At 38.9% G+C, this 22085-nt stretch overlaps 2 protein-coding genes across 2 annotated transcripts; one reads left to right on the forward strand and one right to left on the reverse strand.

The window, feature by feature from the left end:
- Positions 1–9887: 9887 nt before the first annotated feature.
- On the reverse strand, positions 9888–10497 carry GCK72_009757 (uncharacterized protein; the record flags this gene model as incomplete). The annotated part of the gene is made up of 2 exons (XM_053727520.1): positions 9888–10131; positions 10256–10497. The coding sequence occupies 2 exons, from the start codon at positions 10495–10497 to the stop codon at positions 9888–9890; spliced, it is 486 nt and encodes a 161-aa protein (XP_053587097.1).
- A 2748-nt stretch (positions 10498–13245) lies between these two features.
- On the forward strand, positions 13246–17300 carry GCK72_009758 (uncharacterized protein; the record flags this gene model as incomplete). The annotated part of the gene is made up of 6 exons (XM_003112796.2): positions 13246–13436; positions 13553–15116; positions 15163–15260; positions 16782–16860; positions 16908–17021; positions 17160–17300. The coding sequence occupies 6 exons, from the start codon at positions 13246–13248 to the stop codon at positions 17298–17300; spliced, it is 2187 nt and encodes a 728-aa protein (XP_003112844.2).
- Between the last annotated feature and the right edge of the window lie 4785 nt (positions 17301–22085).

The raw sequence follows: 22085 nt of genomic DNA on the forward strand, positions 1-22085 counted from the left end.
GTGCTTGGGCTGATTTCATCTGAGCTTCCGTTCGTGCTATTATTTTTTGAGCTTGTTTTGCTTTTTCAGCTTGAGCCAGACCTTGAGCCTGAGCGTGAGCCTGGGCCTGAGCCTGAGCTTGAGCTTGAGCTTGAGCTTGGGCTTGAGCTTGAGCTTGAGCTTGGGCTTGAGCTTGGGCTTGTTGAGCTTGGACTTGTTGTGCTTGGGCTTGTGCTTGGGCTTGTTGAGCTTGAGCTTGGACTTGTGCCAACTGGTACTGATGGGCAGCTTGTTGATATTGAGATAGATGAGCTGGCGCTGGATGGCCTTGTTGCGCTAACAGAAGCTGTTGAATCAAAAACTGTTGTTGTTGTTGTTGTTGTTGTTGTTGTTGTGCTGTTGTTGTTGCTGCTGTGTTTGCAAAAATGAAATAGCGGGATTCGCTAAAGGAAACTGTTGGAACGGGAGTTTTCCACTGGCGAGTGCATTGATCATTTCTGAAAAATGTTTTAATCAAATAAACAATTTTCTTTTGTTTTGCTTACAAATTCTTCTGCTTTTTCGTTCATTTCATTTCGAAAGAATCAATTTTTAAAAAAACAGAACAAACGATTGGAAGAAAACACGAAAGTATCGATACAGAACACACCATTGTGTGCACGCATGATGTAAAAAACGACATGAAAATTGTCATGCGACAGGAATTTTCGAAGAAATACATTCACAAAAGATAAAAATGACAGAACATTCGAGAAAATTCGAAAAAAACTATACCTGGGTTCATCAAGCCATTGGCAGCTATCATTTTTGTTAACCGCTTCAAGCTCCGGTCTCTAAAAAAGAATATCAAAAAACTAAAAGTATTTTAAGATAAACGTATTCACGACATGTACGACTTTCATGTAAAATATAATAGAAAATACTTTTCTTGTATTAAAATACAATCTCGTACATGTCGTGAATAACCCCATTAAAAACAGAAAAACTAGTAAGTACCTGCTGAGTTTGAAATGGGGTGCCAGCAGTGATTGACCCCTGTTGTGACACTTGAATCTGAGGTTGAGCTTGCTGAACTTGTTGTTGCTGCTGATTATTAGAAAAGTTATAGACCCAAGCTGGCTAAAAAGTGCGGATTGATCCCTCCAAGTTGCTGTGTTGCTATTTGCTGTTTTTGCTGTTGAGTTAGTTGCTGTTGCTGCTTCAGTCAGTTCCAGTACTTGCTCCATTGTATTCGCTGGAGTTGATGCAGCAGTAGGTCGAACTGGTGTTGGAGTTAGTATTTGGGCAGGAGTACTATCCCTTGGCGGAATAAGAGGCTGCTGAGGAATAGGTTGCGCAATCGGGAACTGGCGATGGAAGAGCTTGTGAAGCAGCTGTAGGTACTGCTCCCGATTAGGTGATGACTGGTTGTTGCAAGAGATGCACGGGAAGAGGAAACAGATTCGCTCTTTCCGTTGGTGGTACTAACTGAGAGGCAAGAGAGGGAGAGGGGGACGCGGAGTCGACGTGTCTTTGGGCTGTTGCAGCGGCTGTAGTGACCGTCACTGGGGGCGCGGCACTTTGGGGCTGCTGCTGTTGCGGAGAGAAGCCACGCCCACCAAGCTCATGTACTCCGCCGTTTCCACCTCCGTTGTTGGAGCCGATGAGATGAGATGATGAAGATGTAGGAGTGGGTCGCTTGGCTGGTGGTCGTATAAATCAACTTCAAGAGTGTCTTCGTCGTCATCGTCGTCAGATTCACCCTCAGGTGCGGGTTCTGGCGCGGGATGAGATATTGATGGTTTCTAAAATGGAATAGCGTGATTGAGAAATAAAAGTTATGTAATCAGTACCTGTAATCTTACTGATGGAAAATCAGGTTTATGTGCTCCAGAAAGGATAGTCGGTGATAACAAAGTTTGACAGGTGAATCGATATCCCTTGTGACAAGTTCTTCTTCGTCTTCATCCACAACATCTTGATCATCCTGACCTTCTGGCGAATCGACATCCATTGTTTCTCCGGGCGAATCTTCTCGAATACTTGGTGCTTTTGATCCTTTCTCGACGCTACCGTTGCTCGCTTCTTCATCATTGTCCTCTAATTCCATTTCATCAACGTCTTCACCTAGATCTTCCACTGGTTTCGGAACTGCCTGTGCTCGAGTGATAGCACCCGCCGTTCTTCTGTTTGTAGAACGAGCAACGCGAGGCTGTCGCGGTCTGAAAATGAAATGTTTGTTGGACGAAACGAACTCAGTTATTTTTCTTCTAAACTTACGTTTTCTTTGCAGTCCTAGCTAATCCACTTCTTCTACTGTTATTAACAGTGGGGGTGGGTTGTGAGGAAGATGGTTCATTAAGTTCTTCTTGTCCAGGATCTTCATCATCAATTTCCTCCAGCAAGGGCTGCGCTTTAACTCCGTTCAGTGCATCATATTGCATTTTGCACTCATTAGGCCGACGATTCATTCCAACAGAAATAACATCCCAATCCAGACACGCCGAGGCATTTATCAGCGTAACTAGTTTCGTTTTTTCTTCATCGGTCCATCCAACTTGTCCCTCGTAACTCATCAGTTCTTCATGATGACTTCTTCTTTTCTGTTTATCTGAAAGTTCAACCAGTTTTCCATATTCTTCCAAGTATAATCTCGTCTATATTCTTGTTTTCTCATACTTCCCAATTTTTCTTACAAAGGCACCTTCCGTTCTCAACTATAAAAACAATGATTTTTTCCATTTCCCATGAGAAAATGATTGCAATCGCTGAACGACAATTTTATCACTGAGAATGCCGAAAACTGAAACCTCATTCTACATTCAGTATACATCATACGATTATTTTTAAATTTTTTCTCGGGCCAGATAGATCGAGCAGAGCACAGGTCCTACTTTTTTCCAATCTCAAAAAGACTCCATCTTCTGAAGAAGGGACTAGGCATATAAATGAGCTAGAGAATATCAATCTCTGCCAAAAAGGCATCGTTCAATTTCACGCCTCAACCACATGTCATCCAAAAGTATGAGACCTTTCTATTTTTATGCCAATTACCAATCCATCGGTTCATCAATGAAATCGAACCAATAATGAACCTTGGGGAAGTAAAGGAAGGGAACAACTAAGACCCACAGTCATAATCTGTGGGCCACAGATTATTTTTTCATTTCCTTAAAACACTATAAATACGTTTTTTATCATTATAACTACATGCTTTTCTCAGATCTACGTCACCCATAGTTTTTAAAATCCATTAAAACCTTACTGTATTTTTATGAGCTCCCATTAACATCGAATAAAGTGAGTGGGAGGCAGTGGCACCGCCGTTTCGTATCAAAAAAGGACACAGCACCCTTTTCAAATAATTGCGTGTGGTACGTATTCATCCGATTATGAGCTTTTTTTACGATCTACATGAGCTCTTTTCCTACACATTTTCTAATCGAAAAGGGTTTTCGGAGAAACCATAAAGAAAGAAGGGAAATAAGATTTTGATTCTCTCCCCTACTTACATCGCCAATCCACCGGCAGAGAGCATTTTTGCAAGGGGTACAGAATTTGACTGCAACACGAGTCGATCCTAGTTTGTCCATTAGAAAAGCACGTGTTCGAACGGAAAACTCGGCAAGGTCAAGAGGAATGTTACGATTGACCCGATTTGCTCGTTTCTTCTGATTCGAGCATCGATTGCCAAAACATCGACTGAAACGAAAAAATACAATAAGGACTTGCAAATCTTATTTAAAAACTCACTTGTCTTTGTAAAGTTTGGCAGCCTCCTCTCGACAGCGAGTGCAAACAACACGATTTTCATCAGGATTGATTGCTGAAAAATGTTTCGATTCTTAGATTTCACTTCAAGAAATGTTCACAACAAGTTGATTACTAAATTGCTATTTGTATCCTGTCATTTTCTGAGCCGAACGAAATCTACGTTACTTTTTGAAACGGAACATTTTCATGTCGATCAGATACTTAATCATGGGTTTGTGTCGAGGGCGTGAAGTAAGAATCGGGTTAGTTTTTTTTGTTGAAAACCTCCAAGACCTTCTATGTTTTCAGTAGAAAGCATAATGATATGATGATTCAGTTGGGCTCAATATGAATACGGGGATAACAGATTCACATACCGAAAATTTCGTACGCTTCCTTTGGCATGAAGGTTCCATCAAGATCGATACCATTAACCGTCTGACAACAAAAATAGCACATCAATGAGTTTTTTGGACAGGTAGAATAATCCAAAGGAGGCATCATTCGACAGTATGCAAGCTCTTCGGCAGAAGGATACGCCCCCACTTGTATTTTGTAACTCTTTTCTTCGGTTTGAAATCTTTTTTGAAACCCTCAGTTTTCTTGTTCATGTAATAGAATAGAACGAGATCTGATGCACTCTTGTCAACGAAAAATTCAGTCAGTCCGTGGAATATTTTCACATGCTCTGATTGCCTTGCTTTGAAAAGTGCTCGTTCCTCTGGACTCCATTGTTCGAGGCGATCGTGTATGGATTTCCGATGCGCTTGTTTCATATCTGTTACTATAGAACCGGGACGTTCTACAAATTCATCGAGTTTCCGCTCTTGTTCTGTTAGAAGACGTGGCACTTTGGCCATTCCAAGACGTATTTTCTCGTCTGCGTGCTGCTTCAGCATCATGTGTCTCTCGTCGTCGCCCCGAATTCGTTCTGCGCGAGCCCATCGTTCACGGTCCTCCCGTTCTTTTTTGAGTTCCGGGAACTCGGTTTCTGCTTGAACTCGGTGGAATTCTGCGTACTCTCTGAATCACAAAAAGTATGAAAGCATTGCTCAAAACAATAATGATGAAACATGATAATAAACAAGTGAAGTCTATTCGGTAGAAACTTACATCCTTTCAGGCGTTTCCTCCCACTTTTTGAGGTCATCTTGAAAAGCTTCAAACTGTTGGTCATACTCTCGAGCAAGTTCTTTCAAACTGAAAAAAAACTTTTCTAGCAAGATTACGAAAATTACAACTAATTGAAACAATCCAATGCAAAGAAAAAAGATGACACACCTCTCCATTCTCTGTTTAGTTCACAGTGGAGCCGTTCTCCGACCAATTGTATGAAATACTGCGGGAGCCTCGACTGCTCGTAGGTATTTTGAGCGTTGAACGCCTGTTGGTATTAATGAGTCTTGGTTTTATGCAAGACTGAGGAATTCTGAAAATTTCGAATATAATACAACGTATAAGAAGGGTAAATTATAAACAGATAGAAAAAGAACGAACTTTAATAACAAAGTACTTTTAGAAACAAGAACGAAGATAGTCATAATTTGAGAAAACATCAGCCTATTTTCATGCTAACACTTGTTTGTTCACGAGGAAGTTAAGAAAAAACTAATAAGCAAGATTTTCAAAAAGTAAGAAATTCGATTTTTATCCTTTTGGTTGTTAATAATAATGAACTCTTTCTATCCTCATCCGTCATTGTTATCAACATTATCAGAACAGAGAGGAAAAGGAAAATGGAAAAAAGAGAATGGGAAAGACAGGAAAACAAACAAATGAGAGAGGGACGGTTCGAATACAAAAGTTCAGGTGGAATTAATTAACTGTTGGTCAAAGCACTTTGCATAAAATTTCCCAAATCAAAGGCTTTGCCTTGTATGAACACCTGGTTTCAGGAATTACAGGGAAAGAGAAACTCAAAAATAGCCATGAGAATATTTGCAAAAAGAAATATGGAAATGAAAAGAAAAAGAAGAAGATGATGATTATCGGATGTCTCTATATTTTTGCTCGCATTCGCTTACTTTATTGAAGTGCTCTAATAAGAAGAATAAAGACAGTCAATCCTCTTTCATCTGACAACTCTCGTTTCTTTTTCATCTCAACAATCAACAATCAACTTCTTCATTTTTCATTGGAATTCTCAGGAAAAACAAACATATTTCAGAAAAATTGCGATAACTCTACGGGAAACCTAGAGATAACTTGAGGAGAAGCAAGGAATCAAGAGTTTCATTTTACTTGCTGATTAGTTGTGATGTTCTCTAACACTTTCTGATATGAATTGAAAATAAAGTTATTATGAGAATATGAGAAAAAAGAACAGAGAGAACAGAGTGCGAGGAAGATTAGCGAAACTCAGAATGATACAAAAACCATGCATGACATGTCAGAATTCTAGCAATTGAACGAATGTACGCTATAAAATGATCTCAATTATAGTTGAAGTGTGATATATTTGAAAGATTTAAACGGAGTGGCTTCAAGAAAAAGACGCGAAAAAAAAAACAAATCTCTTGAGCCGGAATGAATTGAGGAGCTTAAAGAAACTATGCAGCGAACTGGAATGAGCAACACAAGTTAATCTGTTTAGGATAATGTGCGGTAAATGAAAAGTACGTTGTTTTAATGAAAGAAAGCCTAACAGTGAAACGTTCTTTTCTAAAAACGACGGCTGAATGTCTGACATGTCAGAAACGAATGATTTCTTTCGCAAAACAAGCAGTGAAACTTAAATAATTGATAAGAGCAGTACGACAAAGTAACAAGTGAGAATGAAAAAAAAACATATATATATATATATATAAGTGTGGACGGATGATAGCTTACATATTAATCACAGGAGATGTTAGAAACTTTGGAAAAGAGTGTGCATCACAAAATACATTCACCACGAGGTTTTATAATTCTAGGTACCACTATGTTAAGAGCGTCAACGAACTCGAACAACTTCATAGAGCTGTTTCCAGGAACTACCCGAATCATCTCAGTTTGAAGACGTGGTTTTCGAAATTGCAATGATTCATCACGAACTCCATTCATATAAACGTCCTCTAAATGTTTTCTATTATCTAGCATTTAGGAAAACTTGATGGCCAATTAGCAAGTATATTTGACCATTCAGAGCAAACGTAAAAGTTTCAATTTGAATATATTCGCCTCGTCCATGAACTTTTCTAGTTTAATCTCAATACACTTTTTAATTCTTTCAGACACACTAATAGAAAGGACCAAAGTACACCCACTTTCAGCAATTTTCTCTCGCAAAGCCTCACCCCCTTTCAGAAGCCATTGCCTTGTTCACTCGTTCGTCCCTTTTTCTTTCTTATTTCCTCTCCCTCCCAACAGGCCAAACACACAGCAAAAAAGAAAAGAGAGTGGAGAGAGACAAGGGCAGTTGAGAGAACACATCTCGTTACGTGTGTGTGCGTTTGAAAGGAAAGGAAATAAAAACTACCGAGGATTGACTAGTCGGAAAATTCGGAAAGATCCAAAGAATAGTGGAGCAAGAGAACGCTATGACGATTTCAGATTTACTTACTGTCGTTGAGCAATTATGGTAATCATTGCAATTTTCTATATGAAAGCTATCCTCAAAACCCAAAATTTCAAAAGGAAAGATCGTCCCCGTTAATCGAAGCAGATAAAATTGGAAAGTTTTGAGACACGTTTTCAATGAGGTGTTAAAAAAGAACTTTTTAGACGAAGAAAAAAAAGGAAAAATCTAAAAATTGAAGAGTTGACCGGAATTCCGAAAATTATCACTTTCAAGATATATCTGAAGTTATAGTCTTACAACCAAACTTATCAAAAAGTTCATATTAATAAGCTATTTGTTGGATAATGATACAGCTAAGAAATCACACAGCAAAACAAAAGGACATACTCGAAAATAGAAAGATTCAAAAGAATTGATACGAGTGACATGCTTCATACTTGAACGCAACATTTTCATTAGAATGATGATGAGAAACCGAACAGTTCAGATGAAAAACAATGCTTCTCATCTCCCCCTCTCTTCCTGAATTAAGAAAAACTTATTTCTTCACTTTTATGATCAAAGTTACGCAGACAAAAAGTAGAAGTTCCCCTTATGAAGATACTTAGAGAACGACGGCGTTGAGGCATTGCTGAGACAGAAGAGAATTTAGACAAGATGCGTATCTGCGTCTCTCATTATTCACAGGAATAGCATAAAAGATCTAAGAGAAGTTAGAGAAGATTGTGAAAGTTTGATATTGTAATAGAAACATTATCATAAAAAACAAAAAATGCTGCTACTAGGTTTAGAAGGTTATTCCGAGAGTGGGAGTTAAAGTTCAAAGTTTTCATGATACTAAAAGATCGGACCACCGATTAACTCATTCTTATTCTAATGATTTGAATGATTACCCAGAATTCGCGTGAATAAAAACCGGGATAAAGCAGGGATGAGTCAAAACCATTGAACCCAGACAACTTAATATCTTGTTTCTTCCTTATTCTTCAGGTGCATTTCATGTTCAAATACCTCATTTCTAGTATCATCAAATCTAATTACAGACAGACTGTCTTTCCATATTCAACTAGTCATTTGGAAATGAGATGACAGATTGTATTTAGAGTGTCAACTAGAGAGAAGGCAAAAGAGGAGACTACAAACCAGACAGTGGGTGGTCGTTAGAGGAGGCAGTGCAAAAACAACGCGTAAACTAAAGAGGTTTAGAGATAGACCGATTGAATAGGACACAGAGATTCTAAGACGAAGAGACATTTATATTAGGTGCAAGTGTTTGTGTGGTAAATTAAAAAAGAAAAAGTCGAACATTAATGCTGATAAAACAATTTAATGAACTGAGAGAACGATATTGTGAACAGAGAAATGTCAGGTGTTCTTTTTCAATAGATATTCCTACAAGGGCAAGTCAGTTCTCAAGAAGAATACGAATTATGCACTCCAATCATAGATTAGGTTCAGTTGATAAAAATAGAAATACCTACCTAAGTACCAATACGAGTTCTTCAATAAAATCAATTTTTATTTTTCATTACTCTACATTTGAACAGAAGGGTTCTTAGGCATTTAAACTTTTGCACAGCCAACACAGTAATCTTAGTTACCGCTTGCATGAATATACCAAAGCCTATGAGGGTTCCTAAATGGTACACGTCGGAACTTTTTGTAAGTTGCACTCAAAGTTTTCAATGTCGTATCACATGAGGTGACAACTAAACATCATTTCTGTCATCTTGTTTGTTACATCTCAGAAATAAGGAATCCTTGGGAATAATGATAGAGAACTAATACAGAACTAGGAAATCAAGTACAAGACAATCATGTTTCGAAAATAGTTGTCCCTGTGAAATAACAGTACATGAACTTAGTAAGGTCCACCACGAACTGTGAATCCTTTGTCGGATGACGACAGTGGTGGCTGCGGCGGACGAGGACAGCGAGAAGTTGGTGAGGCACTACAGCGTTCGAAGAGAGTGTAGACAAGGCCGGCTGGTGCAGAAGAAAATACGAGCGAGCGCGCGCAAAACGAGGTCTGTTGTTGGCGTGCACGGAAATGAGGGAATGCTTCTATTTGAAAGAGGAAACGAGCCCTCATCCCGTAGATTCCAGATAACACCGACTTCGTGGAAAAGCAGGTATATTTCAACAAATGAGCCTCGATATAGTTAGTTAAAGCCAACTTTTTCAAACAAAATATTTTCGTTATTGGTCAAACCATTCTTCTTAAAGAGGACAATAGTTACAACCCTATAATTATTTAGAAATTCAGTTCATGATTTTAACGAAGAAAGACATTTACTGCTTCCAGTTAAATTTTGTACTTCTAGCTCGCCCCTAGTTTCTCAAATGCTATTGAGACCCGGCTTACAAATTCGAGAACGAAGGAAACATAATTTTTGTGCTGACGAGAAGACATAGGAGAAACCACGAAGATTCCACAGGAATAGAAAGTTAAATACTTTCAACCAGTTAAAATACAGATTCAACAGAACGAATAGTTTCTGACAATTCCACTTGTCAATTTCTAATGCTGTTATTCATGTTTTTGTCCATCTTTCATTATTCATCCGATTATATATTTTTGTTTAGAAGTAGCACGTTGCAGTAATATATTCTCAACTTCCAATTAGTAGACATTTCAAGTAACAATTTTATAACAGAAAGTTTATAAACAAGAAAATCACGCAACAATCTCGAAACGGAGTGGGGCGAGAAGTTCTGGCTCATTGTTCTGGGTGGTGACGGTGTGAGCTCCTCTTGGGGCAACTGGGAGTCTCTTCAAAGCTGGAACTGGCTGTCCGGCAGTCTTAGCGGCCTTTCTCTTCTCGTCGTTGGACTTGACGCGGTTCAAGAAATCAGTTCTGCACTTTGATGGCTTGATGTGCTCGATGCGGATGTTGATTCTCTTTGGAAGAATGTTTCCGCTGAAAAATAATCGAATGACTTAACGATACATAAAGCGTTGGCGAAATTCCTTCAGGAAATAAAACTATTATTAGGTGCTTGATTTTTACGTTTTTTTTTTTGAAAAATTTTGTAATTACTCACCGGACTCTTTTGTTGACAATGATTCCAACAGCTCCTCTGGTGACGTTGAAGATTCTTCCAGTTCTTCCGTGATAGGCCTTGAATGGCATACCCTTTTGGAAGGCTCCGTTGGTCTTGATGTCGACAAGATCTCCACGCTTGTATTGAGTGTAGTAGGTGGAGAGATGCTCAACTCCGTGCTTGCGGAAGTCGCGAGCGAACATGTAACGCGTTCCGCGTCTGAGACCCTTGGAGTTAGTCATATTTAACCCTGAAAATTTGAACTTAGTCGTAAGCAATGATAAAAATTAAAAATTAAAAGACAAAAATGTATTTCGATGAATTTTAGCGAGTTAAAACCGTAAAAAGCGAAAGTCAAGAACTTTTAATGTATAAAATTACTGCCAAATTTTTTAAAAAGCTTAATATTAATGAAAATCCGTCGAAAAACCATATTTTTTCAGAAAAAAAGACAAAAAATGTTTAGGCCAGTCGAATGGAACTCTACTTTAAAGGCGCATACTACGGTGACACTCGCTGCCGCTGTGTTGCGCTTCCCATAGAGCGTGGTGAGACCCATCCGCACGTCTCTCTGGGTCTCTGCTATTACATCTCGTGTTCCCTTGTCTCTCGCTTTTTTGGACATTTAGAACGGACTCCACTGAAATTTCAGCTTGGAGAATAGCAAATATTCTGAATTTTGAAAAAGGAATCAGTTATTGTAGTCTTTTGTCTTTGTCCACTCAAAATTTTTACGAATCTCATGTATTCACCCAGTTTAAAAGTCATCATGCTTATACGTGTTGATTTCAGAATGTCGCTGGGTACTGTTGTCTACAACACGGTCACTCGCCGTTTTTCCACAATTCTCTTGGCTTCCGCTTTCGGAGCATACGCCTTCAATTACTCTTTGGATGGCTTAACCAACTTCTACTGGGACACCGTGAGTCTTCTTTTTTGAGACATCAAAGTTATTTTTAAATTAAAAAAAAACTCAACACGAAAAAGTACAGTACAAAGAATTCTAGATGAATTTTCGCGTCGTCTTGGCCCGAATCGCACACTATCCAGTTTTTAGATAAATCCAAGTTTTCAAATTCAATAACATTTTTGAATTTTTCCTCTAGAACCTGTTACTACTGTGCATCGAACAAAATGAGGTTTTGTTTCCGAAATCAGAAGAATACAATGTTAGAAGGGAAAATAGGTTTACGATACCAATACTAGCAAATTAATCTTGAAAAAAAGAAGTTTTAAAATATGATTCGATTCTTTCCGTTCAATAGTTTTAATGTAACAGTTAAACTCATATAAGTAACCCATCTGAACGAAAAGCAATTGAATCAAATTTAATAAAAAGTTATTTCGGGTATGAAGCAATAGCTGAACTTAAAAAAGGTAGATTAACTATAGCTTTCTACTGCTTTATAAGTTGTCATAGAAGAAAAATTAACGGTAAGTAGTATATTCGACGGTGAAGTTTCGTCATTTTTAATATTTATATTGAAACCAACAAATACTAACCATACGGAAATTCACAAGCATGAAAAAATCAGACTTGTCACGGGACAGGCCAGAATCAAAATTATTCTCGGCCCGTTCTGAAACAACAACATTTTCTAACCCATTTTTGAATTTTTTTAAACTTCTGGATTTCTTTCGGAAAAGTCTAGTGTCCGACTAAATATCCAGAATTCAATCAACAGCGGAATATGTCTAAAAAATTTAGCTCTTTTACTCTGAAATTTCAAAAAAATTTTCCAACGAACAGGTTCCCATTTTTAGATCCGGGAGGACCCGATTTTTGGCAAGTCTGGAAAAAAAAACAGAAATGGATTATTTACAAGTAAATACTTAGGATGACTTGTATAACCATCATTATGTCAAATTCTCTTTAAACATTTCTAAAATTATTTCTCTGAATCTTCCGAACATCTTTTTTTTCCAGAAAAATGCCAACAAGCAATGGAAGGACATCAAACAACAATTGGCTCAAGAATAGACTTCAGCAAGCGAATGCGAACACTTCTTCTTTAGCAATTTTTGTAGTCCTCTAAATTTTCTTGTCGAGATAAATTCTTCTGAATATTACACCATGTTTATAAAGAACGTTAATTTCTGGATGTGTCAAATCCAATGAATGCTTGTAACATTAGTCTCCCTTGTGCAACTTGATCAGACAGCTCAGGTTCTCTAACCAGTAAGAAAGCGTTCCGCGCTATGAGAGGTGGTATTGCTGAAGTGAAGATATTTTCACTGCAAATATTTACCACCGGATAAAGCGGTGCCTGATTGGAAAGAAAGAGAGTGACTGCAGTAAGAGCAATTAGGAGAGTTGGACAAAAAGGAGCTGGGCAGGGCAGGTCAACTGTTGGCAAAGGGCACGCAAATAACAAAATAGTGTCGGTGTCGTAGAGAATAAGAGAGGCGACTCTCGTTCTATCGTGGATCCCGCCGTCGGAATGACAGTATAATATTTGACGAGTGCCGGACCGTACCACGCACTGAGGCGACCAAATAGAGAGTCGCAGAAATGAGTCCAGTTACTCGAGTAGTTGACCTCTCATTCGCCATTTGTAAGGTTTCCTCGATCGATTCAAAGAGTTCTTTCACTTCCTGCTTGTCACTTATTGAGATTATGCTCGCTTTCAAACCTAAGATTTTAATATTTTTTGCTTAAATGTTTCATTCTCTAACAGGATCTAGAGTTTTTCTTCATCTATTTAACACCTGGTTGCATGTGACGCGAAATCAGAATTCATTTTACCCAATAACTTCAAGAGCCACGTAGAATTTTTTTGATCGTACATACAACTGTTGTGTCTGTGTATCTATCAAGTACACGTGTATCAACCATCTCTTTCAATGTCGTTCTTTTCACATTCGCAAACAATACACCAATACAGTTCATTTGACACACTTCTCGTCTATGAGAGTTGAAATTGTCTTTATAACTCCAATTCATAATCACCTACTTTTATAGATTTTTTTTCATTTTCAGGGTATACAAAATGATTTTCGACCGGCGTTTCTTCGCCCTGGTCATCTTACTCTGCATTGCGGTGATTCGTGCCAAGGAGACATCTTCTGATGATGAGTTAAACTATGAAATGGACGAAGGAGTCGTTGTTCTAACGGATAAGAACTTCGATGCATTTCTCAAGAAAAATCCAAGCACTTTAGTCAAATTCTACGCTCCATGGTATGATTTTTTGAGTGACAAACACAATTTGTATTGAGAACGGCGTTAGAAAGCACTGAAACAACTATTTAAGAATAAGAAAACATTACTTGAACTAATACTAATTTCATTTTTAGGTGTGGACATTGCAAACATTTGGCACCAGAATACGAGAAAGCCTCTTCCAAAGTTTCCATCCCGCTCGCTAAAGTTGATGCAACAGTAGAAACTGAACTCGGAAAGAGATTCGAAATTCAAGGATACCCAACTCTTAAATTCTGGAAAGACGGGCAAGGTCCATCTGATTATGATGGAGGTAGAGATGAAGCAGGAATAATTGAATGGGTTGAATCAAGAGTTGATCCAAACTATAAGCCACCACCAGAGGAGGTTGTTACTTTGACAACTGAAAACTTCGATGATTTCATCACAAATAACGAATTAGTGCTTGTCGAATTCTATGCTCCATGGTGTGGACATTGTAAGAAGCTTGCTCCAGAATTCGAGAAGGCTGCTCAAAAATTGAAAGCTCAAGGATCTAAAGTTCGTCTTGGAAAGGTTGATGCCACTATTGAGAAAGACTTGGGAACAAAGTACGGAGTGAGCGGATATCCAACAATGAAAGTTATCAGAAATGCTAGAAGATTCGATTACAATGGACCACGTGAGGCTGCAGGAATCGTCAAGTATATGACCGAACAATCGAAGCCAGCTGCCACGAAACTCACCAAACTGAAAGACATCGAACGATTCATGAGCAAGGATGATGTTACCATTATCGGATTCTTCGCAACGGAAGACTCATCGGCTTTCGAAGCCTTCTCTGATTCCGCCGAAATGCTTCGTGAGGAATTCAAGACAATGGGGCATACATCTGACCCTGCTGCTTTCAAGAAATGGGATGCTAAACCAAATGATATCATCATCTTCTATCCATCCTTGTTCCACAGCAAATTCGAACCAAAGAGCAGAACCTACAACAAAGCTGCTGCCACTTCAGAGGATCTTCTGGCATTCTTCCGTGAACATTCAGCTCCACTTGTTGGAAAGATGACGAAGAAGAATGCTGCTACGAGATACACAAAAAAACCATTAGTTGTAGTCTACTATAATGCTGATTTCTCTGTTCAATATAGAGAAGGAAGTGAATATTGGAGACAAAAGGTTTTGAACATTGCTCAGAGATACCAAAAAGACAAGTATAGATTTGCTGTAGCTGATGAAGAAGAATTCGCCAAAGAGCTTACTGAACTTGGACTAGGAGATTCTGGACTCGAACACAACGTCGTTGTTTTTGGTTATGATGGAAAGAAATACCCCATGAGTGCAGATGATTTCGATGGAGAACTCGATGAAAATCTTGAAGCTTTCATGAAACAAATCAGCAGTGGAAAAGCGAAGGCTCACGTGAAGAGTGCTCCAGCTCCAAAAGATGATAAGGGACCTGTAAAGACTGTGGTTGGATCGAACTTTGATAAAATTGTGAATGATGAATCAAAGGATGTTCTTATTGAATTCTACGCTCCATGGTGTGGGCACTGTAAGAGCTTCGAACCAAAGTACAAGGATCTTGCTCAAGCATTGAAGAAGACTCAACCAAATGTAGTCCTCGCTAAAATGGATGCTACAATCAATGATGCACCAAGCCAATTCGCTGTTGAAGGATTCCCAACTATTTACTTTGCTCCATCCGGAAAGAAGGTAAAATACTTGTTTTTTACTTCATTAGAAAACAATTATTTTTCAGGGTGAACCAATCAAATACTCCGGAAATCGTGATTTGGAAGATCTGAAGAAGTTCATGGCAAAGCACGGAGTCAAGTCGTTCCAAAAGAAAGATGAGCTGTAAATCAAAGTTGTTCAATCAATTCAAATGACATCTTCTGTGATATTAATTCCATATTTTTTCAATAATTTATTGTCTTCTATAAGTATTTCACATTCTTGTTCATCGTCATGCTTTTATTGTCACTTTCTCTCCTTCTTATTCATCTCTTTTCTCTCATTTTTGGTTACGTGTATCATTTGATTGTATGCGACGACACTGTCAGTAGTTTTGAAAAAAGAAAACTATTTACGAGGATGAATAAACACACTGATCGGCAGAGCTCTGCGAGCGAGCACTTTTCGAGAAGAAGCTTCTGAGAAGCCACTTGACCGAGAAATCGGGTAGAAATGAGAAACGAAAAAGAGAAAATGTTTGTGTTTATTTGAACTGTTGAAAGTGCTTGACGGGGGCGAAACGGAAAAGAAAAGCTCAGAAGCGTCACAGATTAGGTCGAGGTGACACGTGGAACTCAATCGATAGGAAAGTTGAAATTTTCTAGCTGAATTCGCTTGGTTTCCGAACAGAAATGTTCAATTGATCAGTGTTTACTCAAAACTTCCAAAGGTTCGAGAACACATTACAACTGATTGTGATGAGCAGAGAGCGAGTCCGCGAGCTGACCCACATGTACTCCTGACTTGATTAATGATGAAGATCAAACTATGCATTAAAATGTTCGAAACCATATGAGTCCTCCAGAATTGTGAATACACAAACAAAACTTGGGAAGATGAGTTCTGAAATTAAACATTTTGACAGGTGTGACTTCACAAAAGCATGATATGAAACTGGAACTCTCTAATCCTTACTAAGAGACTTCTCATTCAAAGAGTTCGTTTTTTTGATCGCCGCTTCACGGCCTCCCACGGAGGAGTACTGTGCACAGTGCATTGAGAGGGCCTCCGCTGGAGGCCGTGCCGCTAAGTTTTAGTTCGTTTTATGAGTTACCGTAATCCGCCGTAAAGATGAGCTTTCAGGTGCAGTGTTGAAAGCACCGGGCTGCTTCGAATCAGCGAGCGATATTGAATCAAAACATCAATGTCTTCTCGAATCAACTGAATCTGGTCTGAAACTCCTTCCAATATTGCACTTTGATCCATTTCCTTTCACTGTACACATCCTACCTATCTCTCCTTCTTGCATTCTTTCTGTTGCTCTCTTAGCTCCCCGCTTACTGTCAATATAAACAATCATAGTTTCTTCTCTTCTCCAACGAGCTTTCTTCAATCTCTTGAGCTCCTGACTTTCTCTCTTCCCGCCCCTTTTCTTACAGTCCACTCAGTTTCCTCTTTCATTCAATACAACTCCTCCTAGCTTCTTGTGCATCCTCTCTTCTTCACAAAGCTCTACGGGGGCGATCCAAAGAGCTCCAAAGCTCACAGAGCATTTTATGATAGTGCATTGTAATGCTCTCTACCCGAGTGCAACCTGCGCATATGTTTTCGCTTTGACATTACATTTTCTTTCCGTTTCTCATTTGATCCATCTCCAACTCGATATATATTCACACTTCTTTTGTTCAAATTACTCTCTTTTAGAATGTCCGCCATCGAAGTTACCGCTGACGCTGCCTCCACCTGGGACTGGCCACTTCAACACAACGACGGAGTTGTCAAGGTAATCAATTCAGAGTTAATGTCATATTAACATTCTGTAACATTTAGGTCCACAACACTAAAGAAAAGTTCGAAGTTGGACTTGATGTTCAATTTTTCACTCCAAAGGAAATTGAGGTTAAGGTCTCCGGACAAGAACTTCTCATTCACTGCCGTCACGAGGTAAATCCTCATTTTATACTTGAACAACTTAAATGTAATAATTATTTTATACTGAAAAACCTTTTATCCCCATGAAATTGAATCTACAGTAATCTACCGTAATCTCAACACATTCATTTTCTATGTAATGTTCTTCAGACCCGCAGTGATAACCACGGAACCGTTGCTCGTGAAATCAACCGTGCCTACAAACTCCCAGATGACGTCGATGTCTCCACTGTCAAGTCTCACCTCGCTACTCGCGGAGTTCTCACCATCACCGCCTCCAAGAAGGCTTAATAACCTACAGGAGATGGAACACCAAAAAAATTTCAATTAATATCGAATTACTCTTCACTTACTTTTAAAAAGAACATTTTTGGCGCAAATGCTTGTAAGCTTCTGATAAATATTCACGAAAATTCAAAGTTTTTTTGTGGTAACTTCAAATGCGTTTATAGATAATCTACAGAATACAAAAATGGCAAGATACAAGACTAGACGATTACGAGACATGATAATCGAGCTTACACGAAAATTGATTTTCCAATTGAAACAGGGAGAGCCTAGACTATTTGAGCAAATTTCACAGGATAAAAACATGAAAAATGAAAAAGATTGTGCTGTTACAGTAGGTACATTTGGTAAAATTAAGAGTATAGCTGCATGAGTGCTCGGATGATGTAGTGGCTGGTGCCATACTCTCCGGCTGGAGCAGAATCGTAGAAATGTTTACAAATACTGCGAGCTCCATCGCATTTGGTGTTGTTCGGATTGGGAGAAGCACAGCATTCTAATACAAGCGTTTCCATTTGTTTCTGAAAATGAGTTTGTTTCAGTTTTTCAAAGTTATATGAATTGGAAAGGAAGTTTTGAATTTAAGAGGTTTTTCAACTCACATTATGATTCACAAAAATTTGATTAGCAACGTGCAAAATGTGGTCAACATCTAATGGTCGATCTTTTGGTATATTGGGTTGCTCAAGGAGAACCAACTTCTCAAGTCTCCCGAGTAACCATAACGTCTCGACTACCAGTTCTCGATATTCAGGTTCGGCTATTCTGTTGAGAGCCTCCTCGACTTCTAATGCGAATTTGATCTCTTTACGAGTCATCTCTTGTGTCAATCCCCAATGTAGAATAGTATCATTGATTTTTACACCGTGTGGCATTTTATGAACAGTGTCCCAAAGAATTGCATAGAAACCATTGGGAACTCTGTTCAATGCTCCATCAATTCTTCGATGACGCAGCCAGATTCCAAATTGGAAATCATCTTCATCAGCCTCTTCATCTTCATCTTCTTCTTTTGGAATCTCCAGTCCACCAACACTTCTCGTTGATTTTCGAAGTGATTTGCGTTCTTCAATTTGCCGTCTGAATGATCCGATTCCAGTCCGTGTCTCTCTGATAGTATCTCCATAGTGGAATCCATCTTCTGCATATTCTTCCAGCAGACGGCCAGATAGAAGTGAGAATATCATTGACTTCAGTTCAAAAGGAGAAACTGTTAAGAGAGTTTCAGCCGCTTCAGATCCTGATATATTTCGCAGACGCGCAAGTTCAGAAGCAAGAACTTGAATAATAAGTCCAATTCGGAGCCGGAACATTTCTAGAAACAGTTTTGGTTCGGTTCGCACTAAAGATCCAAGATAGACAATTATTTCCTGAGCAAGTGTGAATGAGTTTGCATCGTCTCCATAGGCACGATTCATTATCTTTTCAAGCTCTTCGTTGGTTTTTGGGCAAGTGATGACTTCTTCTTTTTTCGAAGCCATTCCCACCTGAAAACATAAGTTTTAGCAGAAGCTACAGGAAAAAAACAAACTGTTATCTGCTTCTGCCGAACTAATAAATGAGTAACTGCTTTGCTGAGTTCTTCCAACTGCTTTTTCAGAAGGCCAGCGGTGAGTCTTACGAGAGCCCATTCACGAGCTTCACAGGCTTTTGTATGTACTTCTTCCATCAACATTCGAACAGTGATATGTTGGCATCCAAGTTCTGTGTCATAATCAGGACCGCTGAAATTATTGAATTTTAATACTAAGTGAAGTTGAGACATTCAAACATACAATTTCATCCAGAGACAATGTACAATTGAAATTTGCTCTTCCAATACTGTTGTTTCATTCAGCAGATCTAACAAATCATCCCCCTTCATTTCAATCATTTGTTCCGTTTTCAAATCTCTGTGAGCTGTTTCGTTTTCGGCACCCCGTCTTGTTGTTTTCAGCAATTGTTGCCGCAATTCTCCTGAACTATGTTCCTTAACCAATCCAAGAGGTCTCTGACCCAGTGGTGGTGATTGACGTGGTGAATCCATTTCATGAAGATCTCTTGGACGTGATTTGTAGGCCAATCGTAACTGAATAAGATCGGCATCGTTACTATCGAGAGCAATAGAGCGATGTCTCATAGAAGCTTTGTGAACGAGTGAATATGCACTTCTATCCTTGACAGACTCTCCACGTCTCAATGTCCGTGGGCCACGAGGTGACGCCATTTTCTCGCCTAAAGATCCTCGAAGGGGTTGCAGTCAGAATTTTAATTGCGATAACTTACTCTTAGCTTCCGTTGCATCTTCAGTTAATAAAGAAAACTGTACTTTCTCAGCTGCAACACTTCTTAACATTTCTTCTGACTTTTTGTCACGGAATTCCATTTTGCTCACTGCTGTTGTTCGGAAGAAATCAGACAAATCTTTCATAACAACTCTGCAATCACTTTTGAAACCTTTAGAAATGTTTGTTTATTCTGAAATCGAGTACCTAGCACCGCTCAAATATCCTGTGTTGATTTTCTTGATCGCTCCAATCACTGTCGACTTCATATGACGATTCAGATGGATGTTTGAGAAGTGTGAGAGTCCTTCCTGAAATAAAAAAAAAACATGATTTAAACTGAAATAAAAGTGATCACAAACCGTCGAAAGCATTCCTTGAGTGATAACAAGTACAACAAGTGGTCTTCCACTTATACTGACACTATTCCATGATGCATAAATATACTGTAGCTCACTGCTCCATTCATCAGTCAGAATTCGAATATCATACATAAGATGAGAACGGCGAGAGTCCATGAATTGTGGAGTGAATATTACAAACTTGTTGCCTATCTGATACAGACGACTTGTACTCAGCAAACCAATGGGCCGATCTAATGGTCGTCCCGAAAGATTGAGTTTCTTGGATTCGCCAATTTTAGCGAGAAGATGTCCAAGTGCAGATGCGGGTAAAATTGTAAAAACTGGATCAATCTCATCGACGCGTTGGACATGAATATCATGAGCACGAAGTTCTCGTTGTACTTCTGCTGACTCCGCTAAAACTGTTACTTGAACTTCACATGGTGGCCTCTTTTCATAAACAGAAAGGCGTCTACTTAACGGATCGAGTTCAGCAGGTAGTAAAAATCCTTCGTAGAGTAGACAGATGATTACATACAGTGATTGTGCCCATAGGAATGGTCTGAAAATAAATTTAGATAGAAACAAGTACATATCATTCTCAAACTTACGTAGCTCCGCCAGGAACTCGGCTTTGTGTCCCAGGGTGTGTCTTTTCTGCTGTCACATTTTCTTTTAACACCACATAAAGTTCTGGAACTAGTCGAAATCCCTTGTCACTGAGAACGAGAACACTCTCTAGTTGTTGCCAATATGCTTCAACTGCATCATCATCTTTTGAATACATTGCATCTAGAATCAGATAACACAGAAAAATGGGCCACTCGCATTCGATATCTTCAAACTGTTGAAGCTCGGATTTATTGTAATACAGACGAGAGGCATCCTGTTAAATGAGGATGTAATGATATATATTATAGAAAACTCACTTCTAGGACAGTTTTGTATCCATCACGCATGAACCGTCGACAACCATATTTTCCTAGTAACCGCTGAGTAATAGTTTCTCTTGTTTGAGCTACTAGTTCTGGATCTTCTACACAAAAAGCTGGATAACTGATAATACCGAGAAGTGCCGCGTCAGTTTCCTGATAAGATAAATTAATTAAAACGTCCTGATATTTTTGAATAACTCACTTTACTAAATGATTCTCTTGGTAACATACTGGATAAGACAGCAGAACACTGTTCGATTTCATCAGGCAGTACATGCACAACTGATCCTCTAGAGCCGTCGACAAACAAATCTCCGACATCATTCAGTGCTTGTAAAGCAGCCTTCACCATTCCAATCGATGAAGCATTTAGCTCACGAATTCCTTGGTTCGTTTTGTCTCCACGTTCCCATACTCCATAATCCTAAGAATGAATGGAAGTTTTCGAATGCTAAACAGTTATCGAAATAACTTACAGGTGTTCTGTATCCTGTTTCAATATAATAAACCAGATTCTGAATGAACGCTACTTCATCAAAGTTTCTGACCACTTGCAATCCAGATGCAGTTATTTGAGCCAGAGTTAAAAGATAAAGTGAAATAGCATCCATTTGAAGATGACCCCAGTCAGCATCACCACAAACAGTTCCTTTCGTATCAACTGCATATTTCGAGTGTAAGGCATCAAGTGGACGTTGGAACTTTTTGAAAAGCTCCACTTTGTCTGCTTGTCGCATCAAACATTCCAATATTGACTGCATCATTTTCACGCTGAAAAGAGAACCAGTTCGACAAAATTAGAAATTGATCGAGAAAATGAACGAACCATGTGAACCCTAACTCTTTTGCTTTTGTGAGATCTTCATCAAAATCGGCACATTTCATGTATGCTCGATATAGAGCCCATAACGCCTGAGCAATGTAGACGTTGTCGCGAACCCATGCATGGCCTGAAAAATGTCTCAATGTGGCATAGTTCAATTTTACACTTCTTGATTACCAGGAAAATCTTTTTGATTAGCAAACAATGCGGTTATCGGGTTTTGGTGGCTACATATGGTTTGTTCCACCATGAACAAAATGCGGTCGAGGCGAACCCCGGAACCGCTCCGGGAACGCATCTTCTCCGATTATCTGCTGAAAATTTTTTATTGATGGCTATAAAACTAGTTTTTAGAAAATTGCAAATAGTTGTCAGATAGAAGCCTGGAAAATTAATGAAGAAGTCCGCGTGAGTCTGTGAGT

This window comes from Caenorhabditis remanei, chromosome III (genome assembly GCF_010183535.1).
Source record: "Caenorhabditis remanei strain PX506 chromosome III, whole genome shotgun sequence".
Taxonomy (NCBI): Eukaryota; Metazoa; Nematoda; class Chromadorea; order Rhabditida; family Rhabditidae; genus Caenorhabditis; species Caenorhabditis remanei.